Here is a 12381-nt window from a genome sequence, read left to right on the forward strand (position 1 = left end):
CTTATATGCGTGTGAAGTGACAACTGCTTATTATCCATGTTGGGCTATAAAATTACTATTATTTATTTGTTTACGATTATTCAAATGGAGCCCTTCTATTTGTAAATACTTCAGTCTAAGCACACTTGATTGTGGCATTTTCATCTTATCCACAGCCAATGATTTCAAAGCATGCTGATGGCGTTTCAAGTCCGGAAACATGCATAAAGTGTCATATGAAACTTTAAAAAAAAACATTGTGGTAGTAATATATGTTTGTTTCAAGTGAGAGGATGTCTATTCCATGACAAATAGGATGGATCTCCAAGACGTCGAGGTCGGAAAACATACAAAAGTATAAAGTTTATGGCCATAAACAAACATAATCCACCAAGACTAAGGTAAGCCACCCCAACAAAATCATTTTTCCCACCTATCCAAGTTGTTGTCGACAGGACAAGCTTCTTTCGCCCACCAAATTTGTACGTGTTGTAGTTGTTCTCTATTTCCACCTTAATCGTATCATGTGCCTCAATATCCGTGTGTATCTTCCCGTACAGCTTTCTAAACGTAGGTAACGCCGCAGTTCTCATCCACACGATAAGATCCTCTTGCTGGCTTAGCTATACCCAACACATATATACCCAAAACCAGTTAATGACAAGTTATTACCATTACTACTACTACTATTAGGCTGAGGGGTGTGGAGCGCGAGAGGGGGCGCGTGAGCCCATCCGCTCGCGCCCCGGGGCGCGAGCACCACACCACTGAGGCGCGAGAGGGGCGCGAGAGGGGCGCGAGCACGGCTTTCAAGGCAGGCGCAAGAGGCCTCGCGGCTGGGAATAGCGTGAAGAGAGCTTGGGAATGTTAAATATAGCCGTTGGGCTCATAATTGTTCTTCTTTTCTTCTCCTCCTGCTACACACAGCTTTCAAAACCAGCTTTTCTTTTGCTTTACAGGATACATATTTTTATATATTAGTTGTTACATTAATATTCCTACATCAATACGTACATATTGTACCTGCATATATATAATATATACATACACAAAAAGACAAAGCCTAAGAGATTAAGCACAAGCCAAGACAAGTTTACACACAGTCCAGTGTGTAATTGTGTGTATTCTTTAATAATACGTTTAAGCACAGTCCAGTTTTTTTAATAATACGTTTTTTGAATACATTTATAAAAAAATAAAAAAAAAAAATCCGCTCGCGCCCCCTGCTCGCGCCCCTCCACACCAGGGCCAGGGGCGCGAGCGGGGGCTCCAACACCCATCTTATCAAGTTTCTCTCTCTGCCACACGTCACAATATTATTGGCTGGAGCCCCCACTCGCGCCCCCTCTCGCGCCCCCCACACCCCTCAGCCTTATTAGCATATGCTACTTACGGGTATGCTTTCGTCAAGGGTCGCACCACCAATCAAGCCTCCTTTTTGGAAGTTTTTAGGGTAAACATTTGAGCCAAACTTGGCTTCGGTGTCACTTTTCCATGCAATGCCCTTTTTCTCGATGTTTATATCTTTGCCTCGTGTTGATAGTTTGTATGTGTCATTGAATAAACTCCAAGCTATTAATCCACAAGGAACTATTGGTTTATTATCCTCGACGTATGCCTCAGGGAGACAATTCTTTGTATCGTTTTCAGCCTCAACATCGCGTAATTGCTTGTCACTTTTACTTTTCACGAATCTAAAAACAAACCAACATATTAAAAATAAAACATCACGAAGACAAATAGGGGATGGTGACACACACACCTACGATTATTTTGGTAGAAATTTTCAAGTTGATAGTACACGAATATTGGGGCAACCAATTTCTTTGGTACTTTTAAATTCCTTACACACGTCTTTTTTGTGTCCGGGTTTTGAATAAACGATTGGGGGTTGCTATTAAAGTCGTCCGGAACACATGCTTCGTCGTACCGATCAATAATTTCGACCACGCTATCTGATGCAGACCAAGCCAAAAGACCAATCGGGACGAAGAGTACCCCAATTGTTATGTATGAAGCAATCGCCCATCCAGGGGTTAAGATTGGTTTCCATGCAGGAAGCTCTTGTTGGGAGAACTTTGAATAAATTGGTTTTTTAGAATTCTTTTTTTTCTGATCCATTGCTTTCCCTACGTTTTATACATTTTTTTTAAATATTTTTTTTTCTGTTTTTAGAACATGATTATGGTTCTGCCAATAAAACATATATGTATTACCCATTTTCTTTTTTAATTCCTTTTAGGGAGAAAGAGAAATGTACGGTGCATCACAAATCATCCAACGTTCATGCTTATGTCAAATTTAATGGTTTAATTTGTTTTAAAAATGAACTTTCTTATTGGATTATGACATATAAGGAGGGTTTTTCCGGAATGGGACGGTTAGACGACAATTAACAATCTAAGTTTCATAACCGATTGTGTGTCATAAACCAGTCGAGTATCTAACTATTAATTACTCTCGATTATAGGCTACATCTTTTTATTAGCCTTTTTAAAATTTTGGCATTAGGAACAGGGGTCTTTATCGAATCAAATAACGAATTTTCAAGTTAATCGAATTGAATAATCCGTATATTTTTCATTTTTTCTAGTATTCGTATTCTTATTCAATTTCGATTAAAAATCGAATTATTCTATTCGAATTCCTATTCGTATTATATGTCATATTCTCGAAATTCGATTTGATTCAAGTTCACATATGATAAAAATTTCAAGAACCATAATCATAATTGTAAAACTCACAAATATAAGTTCAAAGTAGCCACAATAACACGTAAAAATAAGTTCAAGATTAAAGTACAACATGTCTAAAATTCAAAACATTCAAAACGAAAATCCATAATTAGATTAAGAAATAATAGTATGAGCTAAGAAATTAATAGTTTCCACTATTTGGATTTAATTATTTTTTAATTTATTATTCATGGTTTTGACACACAATTATTAATATATTATTTGAATTCGAATTAAACAAAAAATCATTACAGTTTGTTTTTTTTTTGTTTTTTTAACGGCTGAGAATCTTATACGTAAACATATCTTTTCGAGGCTATATTTAAGATCGCCTAACACCGTAACACGTGATGCACGGGACGGGATGAAATATTTATTATTGTTTAAAAGTTGAAATAACATAAAAAATAATTAAATTTTGTAGAATAAAAAAATTAAATAGAAGTTAAGGGGGATTTTTTTCTTAAAGTAGTAGATTTAATATAAAAAAATGGTTTTTAGGTACCTGACAATGGAGCAAATGAGATTTAGGTGTTCAGCCATATTGTTTTTATATGGCTGGATCGAATTCTTCTCTTCTAGTTGCAATCCACGTAAGCGACGACATGCCATTGTATGGTGATTGGATCAGCCTTTTAAGATAGCTAGTTCCAACTTTATTATCTTTCACACAATTCTGGCACGTGGCACACCATATAAGACCGGTCATTTAAGATAGCTGGATCATTTCCAATCATGGCAACTATCTTTAAAGATGACAACATAAATCATGATTTATGATTAGAACCATGCAGAACACCTTTTGAATATTATTACCTTCAGGGCCGCCCTTGAAGGTGTGTGAGCCGCAACTTCGGCCGGGGCACTTTTTTTTTTCGGGGGCCAAAATTTTTTTTATATATTGTTTTTATATGTATTTAAAAAATAATTCTAATGTATTATAAATTGAACATCGGCCACAATCATACCAACTCAGTGACTCATCAGGGTATGAATTTAAGTTTTAACTATTTCACTATTTTATTTTATGGTTGTTCCATGGTTGTTCCGCTATTCGGTCGAACGATAGGATATTAGATAATATAAACTGCGAAGTGATGATCAAACAATTTGTTGTCAAGAATGCTATGAGAGTTTCATGAATTACCGGTTAGCGTTTAGCTATTATTATATTTGAATTTAATACTATATTTTTGTTATTTTTATTGTTATAAAGTTAATGTTGTTTAAAAAATTTAGTTTATATATTTCGTTACTTGTTAGGGCTTACGAGCCATTTTGTTTCAGTCCGCCCAAGGTATTAAAATTCTCGAAGACAGCCCTGATTACCTACTAATGCATCACCATACTAATATTCTCACATGTTAGTGCCACGTGTCAAAGGGAATAAAATTGGATCTAGTCCTCTTAAATGACTAATCCAGTCATCATACAATTACACGTTGTCATTTACGTGCAGCTAGGAAAGAGGAATTACCTAAATGCGATTGTACATGAAAGCCATTTTTTTATATTAAAGCTACTAATTTAAAAACAAAATCGTTAGGGACCTTGAGTTGACTTGACAGTTGAGTTGAGACGCCTCTTTTGGATCTCCTTATTCAATTCAATTAAATAAATCTAGAGATGGTTTTGATGGTGATACATACATGTTCAATGGATAGAAATGAAGATCTAGGCTAGGGCTAGGGTTTGAAGTAGTAGTTATGGCTGCTGCTGCTGCTGCTGCAGAGACCTCGCAAGTGAAAGTGACAATCACCTTAGGTCGCACTGGACAGGTACGTTGCTGCTGCTGCTGTGCAAATGAAACTGTACCTGTTGTTGATTTGTGTGTGTGTGTGTAGGTGGTGAAAAGAGCAGCAGCTGTTGTTGTTGGAACTAAACGCCCTTCAGTTAGAGATAGATTAGGTGGAGATGCTGCTCATGCTCATGATATTATTTATACTAATAAAAGGTTTTTCTCTATTCTATTCTATTGTGTTTCCCCACCCTTTGTACTAGTCATTCTAATGCTGATTGAACCTTCCTAATAACTAAAATGCTGTTACAAGGATATTATACTTTTTGTTTTCCATTAAGGGAGCCATATATAATATATTCAACTCTCTCTATGCATCACAATCAAATTCCATTACATCTTTTATTTTTCAATTGAATTACATTTATTATACAGGATGTTCAATTTTGTACACGCGTTTTTAGTTTGGTTTAGTTTGCATTTTTTGATACTTGTAGGTTATTGATATTAGGGGTGAGCAACTTAACCGCCATAACCGTTAAACCGTACCAATTTTAACCGATAACCGACATAACCAGTGGGTCGGTTAATGAATTTTAAAAACCGCCAAATACGGGTCGGTTTTGGTTAAAGATAATTCCAAAACCACCATAACCAAACCGACCCATTTATTTAACCAACAATATGTTTGGGATTAACTTCCATCAAATATATTGTTGGATTATATCATTTTAAAGTTTTTGGTTCAACGTTTGTTATCAAATTAAGTTGAATTTCATTGTTCGATTATATAATATCGTTTTTTTTTTGAATATTTGGTATTAATATTTAATATTATGGATTATATACTTTTTAAGATTATGCCATGTCGTTTTTTGTAATAATTGGTACCAAACTTTTAGGCCAATTACATTGTTTTGGTTACGGCTAACCGACCCATAACCGACTCACTATAACCTACAAAACCGATTAACCAAAACCGCCATAACGGGTCGGTTATGGTTATAGTTATGGTTATCCATTAACCGACATATCGGTTATGGTTATGGGTTTGGCTCAAAACCGCCCCAAACCGACCCATGCACACCCCTAAATTTGATATGCTTAAAACTTTGGATAAATGATTTTCTGTTGTATGCTTGATATGGTTACTTTCACTTTAATCCTCAGGTTGCGTGGAGTTGATAACGGTACATGGAATTTGAAGCCTAATAATAGCTTGGACGGTAATGAGTTTCCTGACCATCAATTTTTTTGTCCTTTTTAGTCAAGTTTTACCATGATTTCTAATATTACTGTCTGTTCATGAAGATCTTCGTCTTAGTAAAGACGATCTACGTTTCAAAATCATGAAAAGGACACAAATCAACAGCCAGCATAACATCGTGGACCTTCGTGACATGCTGTCGAGGTCCACCCGTCCTTCATCTGCTAACCCTGTTAACTCCTATAGCATGCATGAAACTAGACGTGGAAGACAGGGGATACTCGAGCCAAGGGACAACCCAAGGCATATGCCTGAACCAAGACATGAGAGGCAGAGCATGCCAGACCCTAGGGATGATACACCTCGTCGGCCTGTGTCTAGGGATGATAGACCTCGTGGGCTCGTGTCTAGAGATGATAGACAAAGGATGGCTGAACCAATGGATTGTAGACATGGCATGCCTGAGCCACGTGTGGTTAGAGATCGCGCACCCAAGCTAGATGATGCCAGACAATGTGTAACAGAAAGGCCCATTAGTGGCATGACAGGTCAATACACATCCTTGAGAACTTCAGAAGGTCCACCCCGTATGGGCTTTTTAGGAGATTCTTACTCGCCATGGACCTTGGATCATATTAGGCGTAAATCACCAGATACTAGTGGCATATCACCACAGAGAAGGCGGGCATACGAAGATACTAGATCAGTGGTGTATGACAATCGGGATGCCAGTGAGAATTCAAGGCCCGCGGCCCCCACATCATTTCAGTCAAAACAACCTCCCTCTGTTGGGCCAATGAAAGGGGCTACACCTTTTGTTGCCCCCACACTACCACCTGGTGGTAATATGCAACGCGGTCAATATCCAGTTAAGCCACCTATCTTCTGTTTGCAATCCTTGTTTAATTTGAGTCTTTACTTCAAAACACTCACTATTTTTTTTAAAAAAAGGAAAAAATTTGTTGCTAATTGTTTCTTATAGGTAGAACCTATTACTGTGGAAGGATTTTTGCGTTCGCTGGGATTGGAAAAGTATTTGATTTCGTTCAAGGTTGAGGAGGTACTAAGCATTGTTAACTAAGATTATTTCTTCAAATGATATGCAATATTCTTGTAAAGACGTCATAAAATGTATACTACATGAATATTAATCATCAACTTTGATATGCTGTTTCTCTGCTTTATTCACACAAACTTTGCAAGCAGATGCTACAGCCACTTCGTTGTTAACATGATCTTCTGATGGTTGTGGTTCTGTAAATTCATCTTATTTAGCAGGCTTTCTTTGTGTAGAATTGGCTGCGATGTTTTACTAAATGTATTTGATTATGATGGACCAAACACTGGAAGTTTAGAACTCTATATTTGATCTAAGATGTTTGTTGCTCTAAATTTCTGTTTAAAGCTAATGGAGCACTCATTTAAAAAGCAACTTTTATTACTATTTCAATTGAATGCTAGGTTGATATGTCTGCTTTGAGCCAAATGGGGGACCGAGATCTCAAAGAGTTGGGAATACCGATGGTATGCTTTTCTTTATCACTATCAGTTAAAAATTTGTTTGTTTTATCTTCATGAGTTTTTATTGTTGTTTTATCCACCTATTTTATTCTTGTTATTCCAGGGACCTAGGAAAAAGATACTTCTGGCTCTGCTTGCACGCGGTGGAAGTGGAAGGCAAGCAAGATGAGCCATGAGATATTACTGTAGTTGGTTTGCAACAAGCCTTCATACCAAATCTTGATATTAGGAGTGTCTGGTATGATAACTTTTATTTCTGTTGCTGTGGGACAATGGATGCTTAGTTTTATCCATTAGTTTTTGTGCATTGTTTGTTGTTCTTTTGAGTGCTAACAGTTGTGCATTTCTTTAAGAAATGAAGGTATGATTTTGGTTTTTGATGCAACTCGTGTTGGGTTTAAAAAAAATTGAATGAATGGTCAATTGTCAAATGTGTAAATAGTATTGACTGTGTGGCACGCTATGTAAAAAGCTAAACAAAATTCTAGCAAAGGCTTATTATATCAACTAACAAAATTATGGGCGTGTACGGGACGGTTTGGTTCGGTTTTGAGCAGTCATCCAAACGAAATCAAGAAATTTGGTTAATGGAGAAATAGAGAATATTAAGTGGTCTGTTTTTGGTATGGGTTTGTGTAAGGCCCCGTTACCGGTAGCCCTACTTTCGTGTTGGATTTACTCATAAACACAGTTCTAAATATCAGAGTTAATTAAAACTTTCGCGGAATATAAAAGCTTTCATAAAACATTTCATAACAAAACACGTCTTGTCTTAAAACATCATTTTGTCTTTCAAAATAAATGAAACATTAAACTTAAACGTCTTGAGTCTTCCGATGCCAGCCTCTTATTCAGTGCCACGTGTCTCCTCAAGCGAGCTGCCTCATCCTACTCACCTGCGTGCATACTAAAAGTCAGCTACGCTGAGTGAGTTCTAGTTAATCATACACTATACAATACACATAAACTTATATCCTTTCATTCATACTTTCACACTTTCATACTTTCTTTTGTATTAACTTACTTTCATATCTTACGTTATAACGAGCATTACGCCCTACATTCCTCGAGTATTATTAGGGCTCGGTACCCTCCTTCCTCGAGTATTATTAGGGCTCGGTACCCTCCTTCCTCGAGTATTATTAGGGCTCGGTACCCTCTTTCCTCGAGTATTATTAGGGCTTGGTACCCTCTTTCCTCGAATATTAGTAGGGTTCGGTTCCCTAGTTCTCGAATATTAGTAGGGTTCGATTCCCTCTTCGTTACCATACAACCATACATCATACCTCGAGTATTATTAGGGCTCGGTACCCTCTTTCCTCGAATATTAGTAGGGTTCGGTTCCCTAGTTCTCGAATATTAGTAGGGTTCGATTCCCTCTTCGTTACCATACAACCATACATCATACCTCGAGTATTATTAGGGCTCGGTACCCTTTTCGTAACCATACAACCATACAACCATCATTTCCTTCTTTTATTAACTTTATCACTTTCATACACATAAGCATACATATCATACTTATCTTATACATAGCGTTACAACCTGACAGTACGTGCAATATCCGAAGATCGTTCACGTACCATCAAGCAATCATTCATACATTTCACATTATCCACATAAGGCATACACTTATCTCTTAGGATAAGCGTATTAACAAACATATTGAGTATGCACACAGCCCCGAAAACATAACACATAAATGGGGCTAGAAACTCACCTGAATCCTGTTACGCTCTCCGTTAATAGTTATTCCCTTCTTGAGCTGTGCACGGCTAACTGTATAATATATACACGTATCAATTAACTACTACTACTCATGTTGTATTTCTATCTTTATATGACCCACAACGAACGGGGGTCCGGGGGCAGCGCCCCTGGCAGCGGGGTCTAGGGCGGCAGCCCCTAGCAGGGTCCAAGGGGCAGAGCCCCTGGCTGGGGTCGAGCTGACTTAGCTTTAGGCGAAGTTATCAGTTAGGCGAACTTGACCTTAGGCGAAGTTATCAATTAGGCGAACTTGGTCGTAGGCGAAGTTATCAATTAGGCGAACTTGGCCTTAGGCGAAGTTACCAGTTAGGCGAACTTGGCCGTAGGCGAAGTTAAGCTTTGAAGGCGAAGTTAAGCTTTGAAGGCGAAGTTAAGCTTTTGCAGGCGAAGTTATCAGTTTGCAGGCGAAGTTGCCCAGTTCGCAGGCGAAGTTGCCCAGTTCAGCTATTTTCGGTCGTATATATATCCCGTATATACTATAAAGCTTGGATCTTTAAGCTTAAGGACATTCAAAAGGCTAAACGTTCAATAAAACGTAAACTTTAAAGGTCAAGAACATACCTTTAGCGCTCGTTCGATCTTGGTTAGCTTGTTTATGCACTCTAGATCTCGTGTAATAAGATCTAATACCAACTAACGTTTACTCTCTCTCGGGTCTTGCTCGTTTATGGTGTGTGTGTGTGTTTGGAGTGTGTAGAGATTATGATGGAAATGAAATGAGGGTTTAGGGTTTTAGCTTGGTTTAGGGGATATTTATATCCCTTAAAGCCCATGGACCTAAGGCCCATTTTCATTTAACCCATCTCAATTAATCTAAGTCCATGATCCGTTCTTTACTCGATATTAATTAATAACGCGAAATCACTAAACGTAACTTTCTTTATTCAACATTATAAATTTTAGGATGTTACAAGTCTTCCCTCCTTAAAGAGGTTTCGTCCCCGAAACCTAACTATTACATAAACAAACTAGGGTAAAACTTGCGCATCTCATCCTCGGCTTCCCAAGTAGCATCTGATCCCTTGCGGTATTTCCATATCACTTTTACCAAAGGTATAATCTTGTGACGAAGCTGCTTCTCCTTGCGATCAACGATCTCTATCGGTTGCTCAATGTAGTTCAATTGTTCATCAACCTCAATGTCCATCAATGGCACGTGAGACGTGTCGTCAGCTAGACACTTCCTCAGATGAGAAACATGGAAGGTTGAATGAATTCCTTCTAACTCATCGGGTAAATCCAGTTTATAAGCTACTTCCCCCACACGATCTAAAATTTTAAACGGTCCAATGTACCTCGGACTCCACTTCCCCCTCTTTCTAAACCGGATAATTCCTTTCCAAGGCGAGACCTTAAGCATCACATTGTCGCCAACGTTAAACTCAATTGGTCGTCGCCGCTTATCTGCATAAGACTTTTGTCTGTCTTGAGCGGCTTTCATTCTTGCTTTGATCTGATCGAACTTTGAAGACGTTTCTTGAACCACTTCTAGGCTTCCCATTTCTTTCTGACCAATCTCACCCCAACACACCGGGGTTCTACATCGTCTACCGTAAAGCATCTCGAACGGTGGCATACCAATACTTGAATGGTAACTGTTGTTATAGGAGAACTCTGCCAGGTGCAGATGATCATCCCAACTCCCACCAAAATCTAAAACACAAGCACGCAGCATATCCTCAAGGGTTTGGATCGTCCTTTCAGACTGTCCATCGGTTTGAGGATGATACACCATACTGATGTTCAACCTCGTCCCCATAGCTTCATGGAATTTTCTCCAGAACCTCGAAGTAAACCGTGTATCTCTATCAGACACGATCGATAATGGTACTCCATGCTTAGCCACAACCTCTTTAATGAACAAGTTTGCTAACGTTTTTGACGAGATAGCCTCTCGTATAGGAAGAAAGTGAGCACTCTTGGTCAAACAGTCCACTATCACCCAGATGGTATCATGATGCTTAGCTGTACGAGGTAGCTTAGTTATGAAATCCATGGTGATGTGTTCCCATTTCCATTCAGGTATATCTAGCGGTTGCATCTTCCCATAAGGCTTCTGATGTTCGGCTTTGACTTGTAAGCAAGTTAAGCACTTACTGACATAATCTACTACATCATTCTTCATTCCTGGCCACCAGTAATCTCTTTTCAAGTCTTGGTACATCTTTGTAGCTCCTGGATGAATCGAATATCTTGACCTATGGGCTTCATCTAAGATTCGACTTCTAAGATTACCATGGCGTGGGATCCACATACGGTCGAACCTAGTCTTAACTCCATGAGTGTTTTCCATCAACTCATCTTGCTGGCCATAAATCCTTTCTTTCTTTACTAACCCTTCATCTACTAACACCTCTGACTGTACCTTGGTGATTTCTTCAAACAGACTTGGGTTCATGATCAACTTGTATGACTTTACTGTTGCAAGGACTTCCTCATTTTTACGACTTAACGCGTCAGCGACCACATTAGCTTTACCGGGATAGTACTTAATGTCGCAGTCATAATCCTTAATCAACTCCAACCATCTTCTCTGCCTCATGTTCAATTCTTTCTGCTCGAAGAAGTACTTTAAACTCTTATGATCTGTATAGATAGTACACTTAGTACCGTACAGATAATGCCTCCATATCTTAAGAGCATGCACTACAGCTGCTAACTCGAAATCATGCGTCGGATAAGTACTCTCATGGACTTTCAACTGTCTAGACGCGTAAGCTATCACCTTCCCTCGTTGCATTAACACGCAACCTAGCCCTTGATGTGAGGCATCAGCACAAACAACTAAATCCTCGTCACCATCGGGTAGAGCAAGGATTGGAGCTTGCGTGAGTCTCTTCTTCAATTCCTCAAAGGCTTCTTCTTGAAAATTTCCCCAACTGAATACTATCGACTTTCAACCTTCGATGAATCTCCTATAGTAGCCAGCTAATCCTAGGAAACTTCGTATATCAGTCGGATTCTGCGGAGTCTTCCAATTCGTTATCGCTTCAATCTTAGCTGGGTCCACGGTAATCCCTTCAGGATTAATCACGTGACCTAAAAATTGCACTTTTCTTAACCAGAACGCGCACTTCGAAAACTTGGTATACAACTTCTCTTTCTTCAGAGTCTCCAGTACCTCTCTCAGATTCTCAGCATGGTCAGACTCGCTCTTTGAATAAATCAATATATCATCAATGAAGACGATAACCGACTTATCCAACATCGGTCGACACACCCTATTCATCATGTCCATAAATGCTGCAGGAGCATTTGATAGACCGAATGACATTACGAGGAACTCGTAGTGTCCATACCGCGTTCGGAACGCTGTCTTAGGGATGTCTGCCTCCTTCACCTTCAGCTGATGGTAGCCTGATCTGAGATCTATTCGTGAGAACCAACTTGAACCTTGCAGTTGGTCAAGCAGATCATCAATCCTTGGCAAATGA

General features: G+C 38.7%; 2 protein-coding genes across 2 annotated transcripts; one reads left to right on the top strand and one right to left on the bottom strand.

Moving 5' to 3' along the window:
* Positions 1 to 260: 260 nt before the first annotated feature.
* LOC143541540 (ALA-interacting subunit 3-like) lies at positions 261 to 4719 on the bottom strand. Its single transcript, XM_077034342.1, has 5 exons — positions 4713 to 4719; positions 4409 to 4631; positions 1742 to 2092; positions 1373 to 1673; positions 261 to 602 (listed from the first exon to the last, which is right to left on the bottom strand). Exons 1-5 carry the CDS (start codon positions 4717 to 4719, stop codon positions 261 to 263), a joined length of 1224 nt encoding a protein of 407 aa, XP_076890457.1.
* Positions 4720 to 6213: 1494 nt separating this feature from the next.
* LOC143541524 (uncharacterized) lies at positions 6214 to 7528 on the top strand. The gene is made up of 4 exons (XM_077034334.1): positions 6214 to 6527; positions 6642 to 6719; positions 7121 to 7183; positions 7284 to 7528. The coding sequence occupies exons 1-4, from the start codon at positions 6249 to 6251 to the stop codon at positions 7347 to 7349; spliced, it is 486 nt and encodes a 161-aa protein (XP_076890449.1). The 5' UTR covers positions 6214 to 6248; the 3' UTR covers positions 7350 to 7528.
* Positions 7529 to 12381: the final 4853 nt, after the last annotated feature.

This window comes from Bidens hawaiensis, unplaced genomic scaffold (genome assembly GCF_021521415.1).
Source record: "Bidens hawaiensis isolate Kalapana, Puna unplaced genomic scaffold, B.hawaiensis_p1.1 tig00012610_1, whole genome shotgun sequence".
Classification (NCBI taxonomy): domain Eukaryota; kingdom Viridiplantae; phylum Streptophyta; class Magnoliopsida; order Asterales; family Asteraceae; genus Bidens; species Bidens hawaiensis.

Excerpts from the sequence above, each read along its gene's own strand:
- LOC143541524 (XM_077034334.1), top strand. The coding sequence starts at position 6,249 with ATGGGCTTTTTAGGAGATTCTTACTCGCCATGGACCTTGGATCATATT. Across the intron at positions 6,528-6,641 it reads TGCAACGCGGTCAATATCCA|GTAGAACCTATTACTGTGGA; the intron begins GTTAAGCCACCT and ends TGTTTCTTATAG. Across the intron at positions 6,720-7,120 it reads TTTCGTTCAAGGTTGAGGAG|GTTGATATGTCTGCTTTGAG; the intron begins GTACTAAGCATT and ends ATTGAATGCTAG.
- LOC143541540 (XM_077034342.1), bottom strand. Across the intron at positions 2,093-4,408 it reads GCAGCCATAACTACTACTTC|GAAAAAAAAGAATTCTAAAA; the intron begins AAACCCTAGCCC and ends AGCAATGGATCA. Across the intron at positions 603-1,372 it reads CCCTTGACGAAAGCATACCC|CTAAGCCAGCAAGAGGATCT; the intron begins GTAAGTAGCATA and ends TGTTGGGTATAG.